The sequence below is a fragment of the Larus michahellis genome, chromosome 24 (genome assembly GCF_964199755.1).
Source record: "Larus michahellis chromosome 24, bLarMic1.1, whole genome shotgun sequence".
Taxonomy (NCBI): domain Eukaryota; kingdom Metazoa; phylum Chordata; class Aves; order Charadriiformes; family Laridae; genus Larus; species Larus michahellis.
This window is the reverse complement of record NC_133919.1, coordinates 2,395,354-2,414,423: the sequence shown is the minus strand read 5'-3', so window position 1 is coordinate 2,414,423 and position 19,070 is coordinate 2,395,354. Positions and strand designations below refer to the sequence as shown.

General features: G+C 68.5%; 3 protein-coding genes across 5 annotated transcripts; 1 reads left to right on the top strand and 2 right to left on the bottom strand.

Moving 5' to 3' along the window:
• Positions 1 to 1,206: 1,206 nt before the first annotated feature.
• Positions 1,207 to 6,838, top strand: B4GALT3 (beta-1,4-galactosyltransferase 3). Its single transcript, XM_074566683.1, has 6 exons — positions 1,207 to 1,648; positions 4,898 to 5,133; positions 5,218 to 5,408; positions 5,503 to 5,625; positions 5,816 to 5,920; positions 6,011 to 6,838. The coding sequence occupies exons 1-6, from the start codon at positions 1,393 to 1,395 to the stop codon at positions 6,504 to 6,506; spliced, it is 1,407 nt and encodes a 468-aa protein (XP_074422784.1). The 5' UTR covers positions 1,207 to 1,392; the 3' UTR covers positions 6,507 to 6,838.
• PPOX (protoporphyrinogen oxidase) lies at positions 6,815 to 11,485 on the bottom strand. Of its 2 annotated transcripts, XM_074566660.1 has the most exons (12): positions 11,238 to 11,485; positions 11,024 to 11,158; positions 10,034 to 10,149; positions 9,477 to 9,609; positions 9,229 to 9,373; positions 8,932 to 9,122; positions 7,958 to 8,018; positions 7,760 to 7,878; positions 7,538 to 7,651; positions 7,293 to 7,442; positions 7,166 to 7,208; positions 6,815 to 7,079 (listed from the first exon to the last, which is right to left on the bottom strand). In XM_074566660.1, exons 1-12 carry the CDS (start codon positions 11,322 to 11,324, stop codon positions 6,943 to 6,945), a joined length of 1,431 nt encoding a protein of 476 aa, XP_074422761.1. In that variant the 5' UTR covers positions 11,325 to 11,485; the 3' UTR covers positions 6,815 to 6,942. The 2 variants fall into 2 exon arrangements, with proteins under 2 accessions (XP_074422761.1, XP_074422759.1); XM_074566658.1 differs by lacking the exon at positions 7,166 to 7,208 and having other exon boundaries at positions 11,238 to 11,461.
• Positions 11,486 to 11,797: 312 nt separating this feature from the next.
• USP21 (ubiquitin specific peptidase 21) lies at positions 11,798 to 18,829 on the bottom strand. 2 transcript variants are annotated; one of them, XM_074566620.1, is made up of 14 exons: positions 18,761 to 18,829; positions 16,610 to 16,695; positions 15,738 to 16,536; positions 14,781 to 14,840; positions 14,385 to 14,508; positions 14,171 to 14,282; positions 13,945 to 14,082; positions 13,784 to 13,848; positions 13,589 to 13,692; positions 13,423 to 13,509; positions 13,240 to 13,318; positions 12,975 to 13,082; positions 12,239 to 12,349; positions 11,798 to 12,121 (listed from the first exon to the last, which is right to left on the bottom strand). In XM_074566620.1, the coding sequence occupies exons 3-14, from the start codon at positions 16,509 to 16,511 to the stop codon at positions 11,958 to 11,960; spliced, it is 1,926 nt and encodes a 641-aa protein (XP_074422721.1). In that variant the 5' UTR covers positions 16,512 to 16,536; positions 16,610 to 16,695; positions 18,761 to 18,829; the 3' UTR covers positions 11,798 to 11,957. The 2 variants fall into 2 exon arrangements, with proteins under 2 accessions (XP_074422721.1, XP_074422722.1); XM_074566621.1 differs by having other exon boundaries at positions 11,895 to 12,121; positions 12,239 to 12,353.
• Positions 18,830 to 19,070: the final 241 nt, after the last annotated feature.

The following is a 19,070-nucleotide window of genomic DNA, read 5'->3' as shown; positions in this document are numbered from 1 at the left end:
CTCTGTCCCCGTGGGAGAGGTGCTCCAGCCCTCTGATCATCCTCGTGGCCCTTCTCTGGACGCATTCCAGCACGTCCATATCTCTCTTGTCGTAGGGGCTCCAGAATTGGAGGCGAGACTCCAGGCGGGGTCTCACGAGAGTGGAGTAGAGGGGGAGAATCACCTCCCTCGCCCTGCTGGCCACGCTTCTCCCCATGGAGCCCAGGATACGATGGGCTTTCTGGGCTGCGAGCGCGCGCTGACGGCTCATGTGGAGCCTCTCGTCCGCCGGCCCCGCCAAGTCCTTCTCTCTGGGGCTGCTCTTGAGCCAGTCGCTGCCCAGCCTGTGTCGGTGCCTGGGATTGCCCCGACCCAGGTGCAGGACCTTGCGCTTGGTTGAACTCCGCGAGGTCGGCAGGGACCCACCTCTCCAGCCCGCCCACGTCCCTCTGGACGGCGTCCCTTCCCTGCGGCGCGGCGACGCGGCTCGCCGTCGAACACGTCGGCCTGGGTGGAGTTACGGATGGGGCAGGCGGAATAACGAGAATATTCCGTGCGCAAATCATGGGGGAATATCGCCGGCCGGGGGCGCCGCATTGGTGGGGTTTCCCCCCTGGCGCCCGACGTCGCGTGAAGCGATATCTCCCCTCTCCGCTGCTTTGGGTTTCAGGGAACGGCTTGACCGTGGGAAGTTCCATCTCAATGCCAGGAGGAACTTCTTTGCTGTGAGGGTGGCAGAGCCCTGGCCCAGGCTGCCCAGAGAGGTGGTGGGGTCTCCGTCTCCGGTGACATCCCAACCCCGCCTGGACGCGTTCCTGTGCCCCCTGCTCTGGGTGACCCCGCTCCGGCAGGGGCTGGGACTGGGCGATCTCCAGAGGGCCCTTCCGACCCCGGCCAGTCTGGGATTCCGTGATTCCGTGATTCCGTGAACCGTTTCCGCGCCAGCCCGTGGGCCACGGGGCCTTCCCGGCCCCACCGGCCGCCCAAAACCCCGAACGTCGCGGGGTGTCGCCCCCGGAGACGGCGCCAGGATGGAAAACCACGGCTTGCCCTCACCCCCTCCGCTAGCCACCCCCGCTAGCCCCTTCCCTCGCCCCACCACCAGCGCGGTGGCCGCACTGGGCTTCCCCGCCTCAGCGCGGCCCCTTTAAGGACTTCCACGTCGTGGTGGCCACGCCCTCGCCACGTCAGCGCGCCCCCGCCGCGTCAGCACGCCCCGCCCCTTCTCGCTCTGCCTTCCAAGATGGCGGCGGCGGCCGGGCGGGGTTGAGGCGCTCCCGCCGCCCGCAGGTACCGGCCGGGCCCGGGGCTCCCCCCGCCGCCGCCCCGAGCCTTCCCCGCAGCCCCCCCCCGCCATGCGGCCCGGCCCCGCCGCCGCTCCCCGGTGATCCGGGCCCCGCCCGCCGCCCCGCCATGCTGCGGCGGTTGCTGGAGCGGCCTTGCAGCCTGGCCCTGTTGGTGGGCTGCCAGTTCGCTTTCGTCGCTTATTTCTCCTTGGGGGGGTTCCGGAACCTCACCTCCCTCTTCGGCCGCGCCGCCGGCCCCGTCTTCGATTACACCCGCACCCACGACGTCTACGCCAACCTCAGCCGGCTCCTGCCCCGCCGGGCCGCCCGCCCCGACCCCGCGCAGCCCCTCCCCTTCTGCCCCGAGAGGTCGCCCTTCCTCGGTGAGTGGTTGGCGGGGGGGGGGGGGGGTGGCAACCGGCTCTGGTGGCTCCCGGGGGTGGGGGGGGGGGCCGGGAGGTGTCGGGGCAGAGGCCGGCCCCCACGCCGGGGGAGGAACCGGCTCCCCCTCGGAGGCGAGAACCGGCGTCTCCCCCAGGGAAAGAACCGGACTCCCGGGGCAGGAAGCGGCTCCAGCCCGGGGGAAGAACCGGGCCCTCCCGGGGTGGGGGGAAACAGTGACCATGAAATGATAAGAGTTTTCAATTCTGCGAGAAGCAAGGAGAGGGCTCAGCAGAACTGCTACCTTGGACTTCCGGAGGGCGGACTTTGGGCTTTTCAGGAGCCTGGTTGACAAAGTCCCCTGGGAGGCAGTCCTCCAGGGCAAAGGAGCCCAGGAAGCCTGGATGATTTTCAAGAAGGAAGTCTTAAAGGCGCAGGAGCAGGCTGTCCCCATGTGCCAGAAGACAAGCCGTCGGGGAAAAAGGCCGGCCTGGCTAAACAGGGAGCTAGTGTTACAACTTAGGGAAAAAAAGAGGATCTATGGCCTCTGGAAGGAAGGGCAGGCCACTCAAGACGACTACAAAGAGGTAGTTAAGCTATGTAGGGAAAAAATCAGGAGGGCCAAAGCCCAGCTAGAGCTAAACCTCGCTTCTGTTGTCAAGGACAACAAAAAAAGCTTCTATAAATATATTAGCAATAGGAAGAGGACTAAGGATTATCTCTGTCCTCTAGTAGATGGGGCCGGCAACATAGTGACCAAGGATGAGGAAAAGGCTGAGGTACTTAATGAAGTCTTTGCCTCAGTCTTCAGCAGTAGGACCAGTTGTTCCCTGAGCACCCAGACCCCTGAACTAGAAGACAGGGATGGGGAGCAGAATGAAGCCCCCGTAATCCAAAGGGAAATGGTGAGGGACCTGCTTCAGCACCTGGAGGTGCACAAATCTATGGGGCCGGATGGGATCCACCCAAGGGTATTGAAAGAGCTGGCGGAGGTGCTCGCCAGGCCACTTGGTATCATTTATGAGCAGTCCTGGACAACCGGGGAGGTCCCAGCTGACTGGAGGTTAGCAAATGTGACACCCATCCACAAGAAGGGCCGGAAGGAGGATCCGGGGAACTACAGGCCAGTCAGTCTGACCTCGGTGCCTGGGAAGGTCATGGAACAGATCCTCCTCAGTGCCATTACACGGCACGTGCAGGAGAACAGGGTGATCAGGCCCAGTCAGCATGGGTTTGTGAAGGGCAGGTCATGCCTATCAAACCTAATATCCTTCTATGATAAGGTGACCCGCTTAGTGGATGAGGGAAAAGCTGTGGATGTTATCTACTTGGATTTTTGCAAAGCTTTTGACACTGTTTCCCACAGCATTCTCCTGGAGAAACTGGCTGCTCATGGCCTGGACAGGTGTACTCTGCGCTGGGTAAAAAACTGGCTGGATGGCCGTGCCCAGAGAGTGGTGGTAAATGGAGTTAAATCCAGTTGGTGTCCGGTCACAAGTGGTGTCCCCCAGGGCTCGGTGCTGGGGCCGGTTCTCTTTAATATCTTTATCAATGATCTGGATGAAGGGATCGAATGCACCCTCAGTAAGTTCGCAGATGACACTAAGCTGGGCGGGCGTGTTGATCTGCTTGAGGGTAGGTTGGCTCTGCAGAGGGATCTGGACAGGCTGGACCGATGGGCTGAGGCCAATGGTATGAGGTTCAACAAGGCCAAGTGCCGGGTCCTGCACTTGGGTCACAGCAACCCCATGCAGCACTACAGGATTGGGGCAGAGTGGCTCAAAAGCTGCACGGCAGAAAAGGACCTGGGGGTGTTGGTGGACAGCCGGCTGAATATGAGCCAGCAGTGTGCCCAGGTGGCCAAGAAGGCCAACAGCATCCTGGCCTGTATCAGGAATAGTGTGGTGAGCCGGACTAGGGAAGTGATCATCCCCCTGTACTCGGCACTGGTGAGGCCCCACCTCGAGTACTGCGTTCAGTTTTGGGCCCCTCGCTACAAGAGGGACATTGAGGTGTTGGAGCGTGTCCAGAGAAGGGCTACAAAGCTGGTGAGGGGTCTGGAGGACAAACCTTATGAAGAACGACTGAGGGAGCTGGGGGTGTTTAGCCTGGAGAAGAGGAGGCTGAGGGGAGACCTTATCACCCTCTACAACTACCTGAAAGGAGGTTGTAGAGAGATGGGGGCTGACCTCTTCTCCCTGGTGACAAGTGATAGGACGAGAGGAAACGGGTTCAAGTTACGTCAGGGGAGGTTTAGATTGGATATTAGGAGACATTTTTTCACTGAAAGGGTTATTAAACATTGGAATAGGCTGCCCAGGGAGGTGGTGGATTCATCATCCCTGGAGGTGTTTAAAAAAAGGGTAGATGGGGCACTGAGGGACATGGTTTAGAAGCGGCTCTTGTCAGGGTAGGCTAAAGGTTGGACTCGATGATCTTAAAGGTCCCTTCCAACCTCAACAATTCTATGATTCTATGGAAGAACTGTTGCTACCCCGGGGGAAGAACCACTGGCCCTCCTCGGGCGAGAACCTGCCTCCCCCTCCCCCCCCCCCCCCCCCGGGCAAAAACCAGGCTCCCCCTTGGAGCAAGAACCAGGATCTTCCCCAGGGAAAGAACCACCCCCCCCCGGGGAAAGAACCACTGGCCCTCTTGGGGGGTGAGAACCTGCCCCCCACCCCCACCCCACCCCCGGGGCAAAAATCGGCCTCCACCCGGGGGAAGAACGGGCTCCCCCTCGGAGCAAGAACCAGGATCTTCCCCAGGGAAAGAAGTGTTGTCCCCCCCCCACCCCACACCCCCGGGGAAGAACCCAACTCCCGGATGCAGAAACCAGGCCCCCTCTGGGGGAAGAACCGGGGCAAAAACCGGGCCCCCCCCGGGGGGAAGAACCACTGGCCCTCTTGGGGTGAGAACCTGACCCCACCCCCCACCACCACCCCCGGGGCAAAAACCAGACTCCCTCCCCCAGGGGAAGAACCGGCTCCCCCAGAGCGAGAAATGGGCCCCTCGCGGGGGAAGAACCAGACTCCTGGGACAGAAACTTGCCCCCCCGCCCCCCCCCCCCAAACCCGGCAAGGACTGGTCCCCCCCTCAGGGCAAGAACCGGCCCCACGGCGTCCAGCCCCGACTGACCCGCCGGACAGGCAGAGCCGGTCCGGGGAGGCTCCCCCCGTCTCAGGGCAGGGGGGGACCCGCACCCCGCCATGGGTGCCGTCCCCGCCTCCCCCCCCACACCCTGCTTCCCGCAGTCGGCCCGCTGACGGTGAGCTTCAGCCGGGTGCCCACGCTGGAGCAGATCCAGGCGAAGAACCCGGCGGTGGAGGAGGGCGGCCGGTACCAACCCTCCACCTGCGAAGCCCGGTCCCGCACCGCCGTCATCATCCCCCACCGCAACCGCGAGACCCACCTGGGCCACCTCCTCTACTACCTGCACCCCTTCCTGCAGCGCCAGCAGCTGCAGTACGGCATCTACGTCGTGCACCAGGTGAGGCCGGTGGGTGCCGGGGGCTTCACCGGGCTTCGTGGGGGCCACCGTTGCCAACCGGCTTGCCCCTCCCCACTTCCCCAGGCCGGCAACTCCACCTTCAACCGGGCCAAGCTGCTGAACGTGGGGGTGAAGGAGGCGCTGAAGGACGAGGAGTGGGACTGTCTCTTCCTCCACGACGTCGACCTCATCCCCGAGAACGACCACAACCTCTACACCTGCGACCCCTGGAACCCCAAACACGTCTCCATCGCCATGAATAAATTCGGATACAGGTGGGTGACCGCGGCGGCGGTTGGGGGAGAGCCAGGAGCGAGGGGACCGGGACTGGGACCGGCCCCGGCTCAGCCTCTGCCCCTTCTCTCGCAGCCTGCCCTACCCCCAGTACTTCGGGGGGGTCTCAGCTCTCACCCCCGACCAGTATATGAAGATCAATGGTTTCCCCAACGAGTACTGGGGCTGGGGCGGCGAGGACGATGACATCGCCACCAGGTAGGACGTCGTGGGGACCTGCCGCTCTCCCCGTTACCCACGTTTGTGTCCCACCGGGAGGCACCGGCCGTGGGACGGCAGCACCGTGCAGGACAAACGTGTGGGGGCTGTTGCCGCCGCACTGGGGGCGGGGGGGGACGGACACGGACGGTGTCCCCACGCCCTCGGTGACGCGGGGGCTCGTCCGCAGGGTGCGCCTGGCCGGCATGAAGATCACCCGCCCGCCCGTCTCCATCGGCCACTACAAGATGGTGAAACACAAGAGCGACAAAGGCAACGAGGAGAACCCCCACAGGTTGGGGGGCCAGCGGGGGGGCTGGGGGGGGGGTGGGGGGGGGCGGGCCAGCGGGGGGCTCGGTGCTGACGCTCCCCTCGTCCCTTCCAGGTTCGACCTGCTGATCCGCACGCAGCGGATGTGGACGCAGGACGGGATGAACTCCCTCACGTACACGCTGTTGGCCAAGCACCTCCACCCGCTCTACACCAACCTCACGGTGGACATCGGTACGGACCCTCGAGCCGGCCGGGGCCGCCGGGGGCCGGTGCCGGGCCACGAGGGCCAGAGGTACCGTAGCAGCAGCAGCCTCTTCCGAGAGGAGATGCTGCGCAAGCTGCCCCGGGACACCGCGGGGTGGGGGGAGCAGGGGCTGGCCCTGTCCCCCCGATTGCCCACGGCCGCTGGGCAGCAGCCGCAGGCGGGTAACGGCACCCGGGGCGCCACCGGCTCCCCGCCGGCACCGGGGATCACCCAACACAGCCCCGAGGCTGCCGGGGCCGGCGATGCCCGCCCAGGGAGCAGCGTCAGTGTGGCTGTGGCACAGGAGATGGGTGCCCTGCCTGCCCGTGGGGACAACCAGAGCCTGCCGCAGGGTGGCCACTAGCCGGTGGCCGCTGCGGCCCCGGCATGGACTCTGCTTGCCAGAACCCGGCACTGGGAGCCGCAGCCGGGTTGGTCACTCTGTGGCCTCGCTGGAGAGACTGGGGGGAGAAGCAAGCCCTGGGGGCTACCGCAGGGGAGCTGCTAGCCGCGGGGCCGGTGCCTGTTTTTGGGGGGCACCCCCGGGAAGGGGTGGGGGGAGAGCCGGGGGGCTCGCCTGCCTCCGTCTCCCCGCAGGCTGCGGGTGCCTGAGGCCGGTCGCAGGCTGCGCCGCCGGCGCGCGGTTATTTATTCTATTTATGAGCCGCTCCCTGGACCTTTATAAGGGTTTTTCAATTAAAAAAAGAAAAAAAAAAACAACCAACCAACACTTTGTCCTACTGCCACAGGGCGGGGGCCTGCTGCCGGGTTGCGGCAGCAGGGGGGGGGGACGCCGGGGCTCAGCGCAGCCCCCCCAGCAGCTGCCCCACGGCCGCTTTGGCGCTGGCGATGCAGTCGTTGACGGAGACGCCGGCGTAGGAGGCTCCGATGAGGCTGAGGGGCAGCCGCCGCTCCGCCAGGAACCGGCCGATGCGCTCTGCGGGGACGGGGACGGCCGGTGGGCGATGCTGGGGGGGCGGGGAGGGGGGGCCAGGAGACACCCTCCCCCCCCCCCTCCCTTACCTGTGCGCTGCCAGTGGCCCAGCGTGTACTGGGGGATGCAGGCCTAGGGGAGGGGGGAGAAGCCGGTGAGCCCCGTGGGACCCCCCCCCCGCTGCCCCCCCCCAAAACCCGCGGCGCCGTCACCCACCTGGTGCACCCTGAGGATGGAGCGTGTCGGGGGGGGCTCCAGGCCCAGCTGGTCGCGCGCGGCCGCCTGCGCCCGCTGCAGCAGCAGCGACGGTGACGCCGAGGCCGGGTCCCCGAAGCTCTGCCCGAACCAGGCGCCTCCCAGCATCACCTGCGCGGCACCGGTGGCACCGTGAGCGCCCCCCCCCAGGCCCCGGGTCATCCTTGTCTGTGCCCCTCCCCGACCCTCCATCCCCGGTCGCTCACCGTCAGCCGCACGGAGCCGGCTCCCGCGCCGTCGTGCTCGGGGAAGGCCACCGAGTCGTAGACGATGCCCAGGAGGGAAGCGTCCTCGGAGGAGGGCACCAAGTGCCCGAAACCCTGGGCAGGAGCAGCGGCGTGAGCGGGATGGGGACGCCCCTGGGTGCTGGGGGGGGGGGGGGGACGACACACACAGACACATCGCAGGTGTCAGGGACACCCCCTCACCGTGACGGGCAACGTGACGCCCTGGTACTGCAGGTTCACCACGGCCACCGACACGGCCGGGATGCGGCGCAGCTCCTGCGCCAGCGGCTCGGCCTCCTCCGGCAGCACCTCAGCCAGGGCTGGGAGGAGAAGGGGTGTCAGGGGGGGTCACCTCGTCCTCCCTGCCCCCAGGGCACCCCCACCACCCCCCCCCCCTACCTGCGGCTGGGAGGGCGCTGATGACGTGGTCAGCCGTCAGGGTGCCGTCGGGTAGGGTGAGCTGGGGGGGGGAAGAGGAGAGCGATAGGGGGAGAGGAAAATGATGGGGAGGGGGAAAGGAGCACGATGGGGAGAGGGAGAGGAGGGCGATGGGGGGAAAGGAGCATGATGGGGGGGGGGAAAGGAAGGCGATGGGGGGGGGGAAAGGAAGGCGATGGGGGGGTGAGTGATGGGGGGAAAAAGGAGGGCGATGGGGGGAGATGGGGAGAGGAAGAGGAGGGCGATGGGGGGAAAGGAGGGCGATGGAGGGGGAAGGGGGGGCAATGGGGGGGAAAGAGGGGGGAAAGGAGGGCGATGGAGGGAGAAGGGGGGGCGATGGGGAGAGATCGGGGGGGAAAGAGGGGGGAAAGGAGGGCGATGGAGGGGGAAGGGGGGGAAAGAGGGGGGAAAGGAGGGGGAAAGGAGGGCGATGGAGGGGGAAAGGAAGGCGATGGGGGGGGGGAAAGGAAGGCGATGGGGGGGGTGAGTGATGGGGGGAAAAAGGAAAAAGGAGGGCGATGTGGGGAGATGGGGAGAGGAAGAGGAGGGCGATGGGGGGGGAAAGGAGGGCGATGGGGGGGAAGGGGGGGCGATGGGGGGAGATGGGGGAAAGAGGGGGGAAAGGAGGGCGATGGAGGGGGAAGGGGGGGAAAGAGGGGGGAAAGGAGGGCGATGGGGGGAGATGGGGAGAGGAAGAGGAGGGCGATGGGGGGAAAGGAGGGCGATGGAGGGGGAAGGAGGGGGAAAGGAGGGCGATGGAGGGGGAAAGGAGGGTGATGGGGGGAGATGGGGAGAGGAAGAGGAGGGCGATGGGGGGAAAAGGAGGGCGATGGGGGGAGCGTGATGGGGTGGGCGGAAAGGAGAGCAATGGTGGGGCACTGGGAAGGGGACCGGGGTATCCTGGCCCCCCGCCCCCCCTCAGCCCAGGGCCCTACCTGCCATCGGCCGTCGGGCCGTGGGCGCAGGCGGCGCAGGGGCGCGTGGCACCGCAGCTCGACGCCGCGGGGGCGCAGAAACGCCACCAAAGCCTCGGGCAGGGTCTGCATCCCCCCCCGCAGCGACCACTGGCTCCAGCGCTCGGCCCGCGCCCGGCGGCTCAGCCCCGACTCGGCCCCGCGCTCCTTCCCTGCGGGTGACAATGACACATAGCGGTGGCACCGAGGTGTGTGGGGGGGGGGGGGGGGGGGGGGCTGTGTGTGTGCGTGTCCCCCGTCCCCAAGCGCGGCGCTCACCGGAGCCCAGCGCCATCCCCAGCAGGACGGAGCGCCGTCGCCGTTCCGCTTGGAAAAGCGCAGGGAAGCAGGAACGGATACTCAGCGCCCGACAATCCCCGGCGAAAACCCCCCGGCACAAACTGTCCACGGCGATGTCGGCCACCTACGGCGAGAGGGGACGAGGGCGCGGGGAGGGTGAGATGGGTCCCCGCCCGCGGAGTGACGGGTACCGATAAACCCCCCCCGCCGGCGTTATCGGCGCCCACCTCCCGGCCGAAACGGCGATGAACGAAGGCGTGGACGCTCTCGTCGGGCTCCGTCCCGGCCGGTGCCAGCAGGTCCCGCACCCCGCTCCACAGCAGCGCCTGCGAGAAGGGGGACACCGGCCGCAGCAAGGCCCTGGGGGGCCACCGAGGGCTCAGGGCTTGGATTTTTTGGGGGGGGGTTGGATTTTTCGGGGTTGTTGTGTTTTGGTTTTTTTGTTGTTTTTTTTTTTTTTTTTTTTTTGAGTTGGATTTTTCAGGGCTGGATTTTTTTGGGGGTTTTTCTTTGAGTTGGATTTGGGGGTTTTGGGGGTTGAATTATTTTGAGGTTTTTGGGGTGGGATTTTTGGGGTTGGATTTTGGGAGGGTTTGAGTTGGATTTTCAGGTTGGATTTTTCGGGTTGGATTTTTCTTTTTTTTTTTTGGGGGGGGGGGGGTTTGGATTTTGGGTTGGAATTTTTGGGTTGGATTTTTTTGGGTTGCATTTTGGAGTTGGATTTTGGGGGGGGTTGGATTTTGGGTTTTTTTGGAACCCTCGGTGGCCCTCTGTGTCCACCTACCCCAAGCCCGATGGCAGTTTGTGCAGGGCCCCCCTGACATAGAGGAAGCGATTCCTGGAAGCCGGGTGGTCCCCGGGGACGGGAAGGATGTCACCCTCCAGGCCGAGCTCAGAGACCTGGGGGGGCGGGGGGGGCATGGGGCAGCCTCGGCGAGACCCCGACACCCCCGTGGCAAGCCAGGGCACCCTGCGTCCACCCAGGGAGCCCTCTGTATCCTGGCACCCACCCCAAACACCCTCAGCCCTTGCACCCACCCCAGGGACCCCCACAAGGACCCCAGTACCCACCCAGGGGCCCCCCAGCCCGTTACACCCACCCAGGGACCCCCACAAAGACCCCTGTACCCACCCAAGGACCCCCAAAAGGAATTCCGGGACCCACCCAGAGACCCTCAGCCCCTTGCACCCACCCCAGCGACCCCGGCACCCACCCAGGGACCCCCCAGCCCCTGGCACCCACCCAGGGACCCCCACAAGGAATTCCAGGACCCACCCAGGGACCCCCAGCCCCTTACACCCACCCAGGGACCCCTGTTCCCCAGCACCCAGAGACCCTCCAGCACCCTGCAGACAGCTCCAGGGCCCCCCGGACCCCTGCACCCAGGGCCCCCCATGCCCTTGTGGCCCCAGGGACCCCCAGGACCTCGGGATCCATCCAGCGACATCCCCCCGCCCCCCCCCCCCGACACAAGCAGACACCCAGGGACCCCCACAAGGACCCCGGCACCCACCCCAGAGACCCCCAGCCCCTTACACCCACAAGGACCCCGGCACCCACCCCGGGACCCCTGTCCCCCAGCACCCAGACACCCTTCGGCCCCCTGCAGCCAGCCCCACGCCCCCCCCCCTGGACCCCCGCACCCTGGGACCCCGGGATCCACCCCGGGACACCCCCCCCCCCGACCCAATCTCGCACCCTGGGACGCCCTCCCCGGACTCCGGCACCCTGGGACCCCTCCGCCACCTCCCCCCCCACCCCCCCGCCCCGTACCATGTGCAGGGTGTCGGTGCCCGCAGCCCCCCCGGGGCGGATGCCCCGCGGCCCGTGCTCGAACACGGCCCCGTCGGGGGCGCGGGTGCTCTGCAGCCACCCCCCGAAGCGGGCGCCGGCCTCCAGCAGCAGCACCTGGGGACACGGCCGTCACCCCGGGGACACCGACGGTCCCCGTCCCCCCCCCCCTCCCCCGGACACGGTCCCGGCTCACCTTGGGCGGGCGGGGGCTGCGGGCCAGGTGGTAGCAGGCGGCCAGGCCGCTGATACCGCCCCCCACGACGGCCACGGTGGGCGGCATGGAGGGAGCGGGGGCTCGGCCGGACTGAACGCGGGGCACCGGCACCGGGCCCGCCCCTTCCCGCCGCTGCCGGGGCGGAGGGCGGAGCTAAGGAGGTGGAGAGCCAATGGCAGGACGCCGGACCCTGACGGACAGGTACCGGCACCACCCCCCCCGGAACCAGCGGCAGCGCGCCCCGCCCCCTCTCCAAGCCCCGCCCGCTCGGCTCACCAGCCTATCAGCTGTAGGCCACGCCCCTCACTGAGTACGCCACGCCCCTTCTTCTGCTAGCCCCGCCCCTCAAGGGAAGCCAGTCCCGGTAAGCCCCGCCCTCACATTAGCCCCGCCCTTAAAACCAACCTATCCCATCACTTCTCAACACCAGCAAGCTCCGCCCCCTTACCCATAGCCCCGCCCCTTGGCCGCAGCTCCACCTTCTTTGACCTAGCCCCGCCCCTTTCCCCGTAGCCCCGCCTTCTCCGTAGCTCCGCCCCCTTACCCCGTAGCCACGCCCTCTTCTGCCCTTAGCCCCGCCCCCCCAAGCCCCAGCCAGAGCTGCCCCTTCCCCCCTCCAAACTTCGGCTTTTCGAGGTTTTGGGATAGTTTTTTTCTTCTTCTTTTTTTTTTTTTTTTTTTTCTTTTTTTTTAGTAAATTTATTGACAAAAGCCCCCGCCCCGGGGCAGCGCGGACTCCGTGCAGGCCCTCGCCGCGCGGGGGGGGGACAGGTCAGGGCCTCCTGCCGGGGGGCTCCTCCAGCTCGTAGAAGAGGACGTAGCCCTCGCTGGACGGGACCTGGTTCTCGCTGATGGGCGAGACGCTGCGGCAGCACCCGGCAGCACCCTCAGCCCCCGCCGCCACGGATGGGCACGGGGCAGGGGGGGCTGGGGCCCGGGAGAGGCGGGGGGGGTGGGTGACGGGGTCGGGGGGCACCTACCGGGAGTCGTTGTAGACGCGCCAGCCGGCCGGGTCCCGGCAGAAGGCCGTGTAGTGCCCATAGTGGACGCTGCCCGAGTGGTTGCAGAGGGCGTAGAGGCTGTAGACGGGGCTGCCTGTGGGGGGAGGCCCAGCTCAGCATCCCCCTGACTCCTTCCCTCCCCTCCCCCGTCCCCCCCCCCACAGCATCCCCCTGACACATTCCCCCCACCCTGGCCCCCCCACAGCGTCCCCTCGACGCATTCCCCCTGCGCCCCCATAGCATCCCCCCGTCCCCCTCACGGCATCCCTATGAACGCGTCCCCCCCACAGCGTCCCCCTGATACATTCCCCCCCCCCCCCCCGCCCCGTGCCCCTGACGGTGTCCCCCCCACAGCATCCCCCCGATGCGTCTCCCCGGCCCTGTCCCCCCGACACTGTCCCCCCGTCCCTGTCCCTCCCACAGCATTCCCCCCACCCCATCCCCCCCGTGGCATCCCCCTGACGCGTCCTTCCCGCCCTGTCCCCCCCACGGCATCCACCCAATACGTTCCCCCCCCCACTCCCTCCCCACGGTGTCCCCCCAGCATGTCCCCCACCCCGGCATCCCCCTGATGCATTTCCCCCACGGCAATCCCCCCCGCCCCACCACAGCGTCCCCCCACGGCATCCCCCTGGCCCTGTCCCCCCCACAGCATCCCCCGGATGAATTCCCCCTGTCCCTTCCCCCGTGTCCCCCCCCCCCCGGCATTTCTCACCCGCCTTCTCGCTGGCGAACTCCCGCAGGTTGAGCTGCTGCAGGGGGAAGTCCACGAAGACGGAGCACTTCTTGATGGAGTAGCGGGTGGTGGAGAACCGGTTCAAGTCTGGCCAGCGTCAAGGGAAACACGGACACAAGCACATGGAGAGGTGGCCCCCCCCCCCCCCACCCCCCCAGGACACCCCCCACCCCGAGCCCCGGCAGCTCCGGGGGTCTCGGGGACTTTCCCCCAGGCCCCCCACCCATCGCTCCCCAAAGGATACGGAGCACCAGGATGCGGGGGAAGCGCTGGATGGTCAACTTCTTTGTGCTCCGCGTCCGCTGCCGGCACTTGTCGCAGACCTGCCGGTGGCACGGAAACGATGAGAGGGAGCCAGGGGCGCTGAGCCGGGGGGGTACCGAGCCGGGGGGGCACCGAGCTCCCCCCTCCATCCCCAACCTCTTACCGGGGCGTTCTCCGAGTCCAGCTCCTCTTCCTTGGTGAAGAGGCTGAAGCAGTCGTGAAGCGAGACCTTGCCGCCGGCAAAGCTTTTCTGCAGGGGGAGAGGGTCAGGCGGGGGGCTGGGGGGGGGGGGACTGGGTGGGACGGGGAGGGCTCTGCCTCGTCCCTACCTTTGGGATGGGCAGGGAGAGATCGCAGAAGACCTCGAAGGTGGTGGAGCGGTAGCCGCACGCCTGGCACTTGAGGCAGCTCTTCAGCTGTCCCACGAAGAGGTCTGGGGTAGAGGCAGGGGGGTGAGGCCGGACAGAGAGGGACGCTCCGAGGGGACTGGGGGGTCCGGGGGGGGGTCACCCGGCAGCGCTCACCCACAATCTTGCTGTCCTCCCTCTCCAGGTATCGCTTCCACATCTGGTTGGCGCGTTCATCATCGCTGCGGGGAAAGGTAGGGACGTCGGGGCTGCGTCCCCCTCCACCGACCACCCCGCTCCCCCCGGCCCCGGGGACCCCTTTTCCCCCCCCCCCTCACCTCAGCGTCTCGGGGTCCTCCAGCACGGGGGTGCGCCGGGCATCCGAGAGGATGCTGGGGGTCCTGCGGCCCTTGCGGTTGATCTCCACGTGCAGCCGGTCCATGAAGAACTTGAGGAACTCCTGGGCGTCCTGCTGACTGCGGCGGGACGGAGCCCTCGCACCCTCCGGGAGCCGGGGAGGGGGGGCGGTGGCGGGGGTGGGGGGTTGGGGGAGGAAAGCCTCACCTGTATCCGGTGAAGGAGGGGACGTATTTCTGAAAGATGGCCTTGAAGCGCCCGGGGTTGACGGCCTCGGAGGAGTCGGGGTGCCAGAGGGCGGCGATGACGTCGGCGAAGGCTGCGGGGACGAGGGACAAGCCGGGTGTCAGCGGGTTTATGTAAGAGCTGGGGCGGGGGGTGGGGGGGGGGAGATTATCGGTGGGGGGGCCTCCTGTCCCACCTTCAGTGAGTTCCTGGGGGGCGCGGGGCCCGGGGGGCTGCTCCTGCTGGAAGTCCCGGCGCAGGCAATAGTCCCGCAGCGGTTTGGTGCTGCTCAGGCACTGCAGCACGGCGTTCATGAAGCACTGCCAGGAGAACGGCGGGGACGCCGTGATGCCCTGCGGAGGCTGGGGGGGGGGGGCCACCGGGCCTCGGCTTGTCCCCCACCGTCCCCTCACACCCCTGTCTGTGCCACGGGGACCCCCGAGGGGCTGGGGGATCCCTGGGGACGCGCCGGTCACAGCGGGAGGGAACTGCTTCGTCACGGCCGCTACAAGCCAGGGGGACCCCGGGTCCCTTCCACACCCAGGACGGAGGGACGGGAGGGCTCAGGGGACGCGGGGACGCAGGCACTTACCGTGTTGCCCAGGTTCCTGAGGCCGACGTGGCCCGAGCCCAGCAGCAGGGTGTGATGGGTCTGCGGGGACGCAAAGGGAGAGGAGTGAGACCCGTCCCCAAGCCGCAAACCCCTCCGGCCGCCCCTCGGCTCCCCACAGACGGACCAACGGCCGCGGAGGCTTCACCTCGCCGCTGACGAGCAGCAGCCCCATGACGGCCGTGTGGACCACCGACTCGGAGATGTCGGTGCCGCGGCCCTGCAGCTCCCGTTTGGTGAGCAGGGTGCGGTGCAGCTTGCGGGGGAGCTCCACCAAGGTGGCTCCCTGCAGCCCCGGCATGGCTCCGGCACGGCTCCGGCACCGCCCGGCCGGCGGGATGGCGCTGCCGCACCGGTGTTGCCGGGTTCCCTTCGCCTCTCTAAGCCACAGCTCATTAGCTGATCCGATTTCCCCTGGCTATTCTGGGCCTTGCTGGAGGCTCATCTCGGGGGGATTAATTAGCAGGAGAGCCACCTCGGGGGGACAGCGGGCGGCCGGAGAACGGGGAGCGGAGGCAAACACAGCCGCCTGCCCCGTGCCGCAGCGGTGGGGTGCGGGAGAGCGCCGCGGGGAGCGGGGCGGCTCGGGGGGAACGGGGGACAGCCCTGTGCCACCGGTGAGGCGACGCACCGCGGGGGGTCCAAGCCGTGTCCCCGTCCCCCACCGGCGCAGGGACGGCCCCGGGATTTCAGGGCACCTAATCCCCACACGTGGCCCAGGGCGAGTGGAGGACAGGGCCTGGCTGCTCCGCGGGGAGAAGGCGGATGCGGAAACGGGCACGGCCCCCCCCCCAGCACCGAGGGGACGCCAGCCTTTCGCAGCGGGAGTCCCCGAGGAGGAACGGAGCGGGGAGAGGTGAGACCACCATCCCCGTCCCACCCTGGCGGCGTCACCCGAAGCCGCTGCCCCGCGCCAGGGACAAATCCTGGAGCTCTTACAGCTGCCGCCTTCTCCTCGGTCCTGCCGGGTGCCGGGGCTCTGCCCAGGGGCGGGCTGCCGGGTGCCGGGATGTCGGGGCTGTGGGCATACGTGGGGTCGGGGGCAGTACGAGTCCGGGGGCAGCCCTCGGGGCGGACGGAGAGCAGCGGGGCGGACGGCTTCCCGTCCAGCCCCGGGGAGACGTTGACCCTCCGGAGAGAGGAGCTCCTCCTGAGAGCCAGCGAGCCGGCGCTCAGCTGGTGGCCGCAGTCCCTCAGCACCAGCCGGCTCAGCACCGTCGCCACGTCCTCGGCGCGGCCGCCGCTGCCGCCGCCACCGCCCTGGCTCAGGTCCCCGATGCTGATGGATTTGGAACGGGCCAGGTTGCTCCGCCGACGTTCCGCCAGCGAGGCCCCGGCGGGCAGGGAGAAGGAGGCGCTGCCCGGCACCGCACCCGCCTGCGGAGAACCGGGCACCCGCACCGCGTGGTCTGCCTTCACGGGCCCCCGCCGACATGCCGAGACACGGAGAGCTTCCCCCCGTTTGGAGGCCCGACCCCGCTCCAGCTCCAGCTTCTTGCCGCGGTCCTCCATTGTGCTGGGCCGGGGCGGGAGGAGGCGAAGTTTGGGTGCCGGGGAGAGCCCGTTGGCGGCGGCGGAGGCCAGGGCGGTGGCATGGCGCTCCTGGCTGAGGGCCCGGTGGCCACTGGGCAGCTTGGCAGCAGCCTTGGGTTGGGAGGTGACGACGGCGTGGTCCCTGGCCCGGCTGACGCGGTGCTCCGAGGCTTGGGGCATGGTGGGGACGGCCGAGAGGGAAGCCCTGCAGGAAGAGGGAGGAGGTTGATGTCGGTGGCACCGGGACGGTGCGTGGGGGCACCGGGGCACGCACCCACCTCTCTTCGCCGCGCCTCCTCCCGCCAGCACCGATCACAGCCCCCCGCGGCAAGCGGCCGGACAGAGAGTCCCGTCGGCGGGGACCCTGCAGCACAAGGAGAGATGCTCCAGGTCACCGGACGGAACCGGGGGACAGCACGGCCCCGGCGAGACCCCACGGCCCCCCTCACCGACGGGAGGCAAGTGCCGTGCCGCGCTCCCCGAGCCGGCGGGTGACTCGCGGGGGTGCTCGGCACCACCGGGAGCAGGTGCTTCCCACCCACCCGCTCCGGGTTCTACCAAAACACTGCCCGGAGCAACGGTACAGCCGGCTGGGGGGGGCAGCCATCTCCTGGCTCCTGCGCCATGGGGGCACCCGGCAGCTGGGGGGGTGCAGGCCCCATGGCGAGGCCGCCGGTGCTGGGTGGTGATGGCTGTCCCCAGAGAGCGGCTCCGGGGGGACGATGGCCGCGGTGCAGCCGCAGGGGCTGTGGCACGGCCAGAGTGGCGAGCTGCCAGCGGGAGGGGAAGGGCCCCGCGGGGTCGGGCATGCCGATGGCAACGGCCCCCCAGCCCCATGGCCCACCCGGCCACTGTCCCCTGCCCGGCCTGTCCCTGTCCTCTGCCTCCCCCTGCCCGCCACGTCCCCCTCCATAAGGATATGGAGGACCCTACCTGTCCCCGTCCCCTACCTGTCCCCATCTCCCCCTGCCTTGCCTGTCCCCCGCCCTCTCCCCCCCATCTCCTACCTGTCCCCCCCCAGACCTGTCCCCTCCCAACCCCGTCCCCCCCATCTCCTACCTGTCCCCCCCACCTGTCCCCCCCCAGCCCCGTCCCCCCATCTCCTACCTGTCCCCCCCACCTGTCCCCCCCCAACTCCGTCTCCCCATCTCCTACCTGTCCCCCCCACCTGTCCCCTCCCAACCCCGTCCCCCCATCTCCTACCTGTCCCCCCTACCTGTCCCCTCCCAACCCCGTCCCCCCCATCTCCTACCTGTCCCCCCCACCTGTCCCCCCCAGCCCCGTCCCCCCATCTCCTACCTGTCCCCCCCACCTGTCCCCCCCAGCCCCGTCCCCCCCAATCTCCTACCTGTCCCCCCCACCTGTCCCCCCCCAGCCCCGTCCCCCCATCTCCTACCTGTCCCCCCCACCTGTCCCCTCCCAACCCCGTCCCCCCATCTCCTACCTGTCCCCCCCACCTGTCCCCCCCCATCTCCGTCCCCCCCAATCTCCTACCTGTCGCCCCCATCTCCATCCTCTTCCATCTCCTGCCTGTCCCCCCCCAGCCCTGTCCCCATCTTGTACCCGTCCCCTCAATCTCCTGTCCCCCCCATCTCCTACCTGTCCCCCCCACCAGACCTGTCCCCCCCAATCTCCATCCCCTCCCATCTCCTACGTGTCCCCCCCCAGCCCTGTCCCTGCCATCGCCTACCTGTCCCCCCAACCTCCTGTCCCCTCCCTCTCCGTCCCCTTCCAGCTCCTACCTGTCCCCCCTCAGCCCTGTCCCCCCCACTTTCCTACCTGTCCCCCCCAATCTACATCCCCCCCATCTCCTACCTGTCCCCCCCCAGTCTTGTCCCCCCCATCTCCTACCTGTCCCCCCCCAGTCTTGTCCCCCCCATCTCCTACCTGTCCCCCCAATCTCCTCTGCCCCCCATCTCCTACCTGTCCTCCCGTCCGTGTCCCCAACTCCTACCTGTCCCCCCCCCCAGCCCTGTCCCCCCATCTCTGTCCCCTTCCATCTCCTACCTGCCCCTCCCAGCCCCGTCCCCGCCATCCCCTGCCTGTCCCCATCCTCCGCCTTGTGTCCCCCCCAACCCCACCCCCAACTCCTGCCTGTCCCCGTCCCCGCCCCCCCCCCCCATCCCACCGGGCCACTGTCCCCTGCTCTGCTCTCCCCCACCTCACAGCACCCATTCCCCGCCCCTCCCGGGGCCGTGGTACCCCCCTCCGTGTCCCAGCCCCTGCCCGGTACCGGGGCGGGGTGGTGGGGGGGGACCTTTCCGCTGTCCCCCCCACCAGGCCTCGCTGCCTGCTCCTCCCCCCGGGCCCCGCAAAACCCCTCCCCGCCTCGACCCTCCCTCCCCCCTCCCCGTGTCCCCCCCCCCCCTCCCCTCCTCCGGTGTCGCCGGTGCCCCCCGCCCCCGCCGGGCCCCCCCCTCCCGCCGCACCTCCCGCGGGCCGCCATGGCAACAACTCCCGCACCGCCCGCCGCCATCTTTGCTCCTCCCCGCCCCAGGCCCCGCCCCCGCCCGGCCTCGCGCCTCACACGCGCCGCCGCCGCGCCGCGCCCCCCCCACCCTACGCGTGACGCACCGCGTCACCATGGAAACCGAGCGGCGTCCTCCTCCCCCCCACCCCCCCGCTCTTAAAGGGGCCGCCGCGCCACGTCTTCTTAAAGCGACAGCGTCCTCTGTGCAAGCGTCACGGCAAGGTCGGAGCCCCGAGGGCTGGGGGGTGGGGGCAAGACCCCCCCCGAGG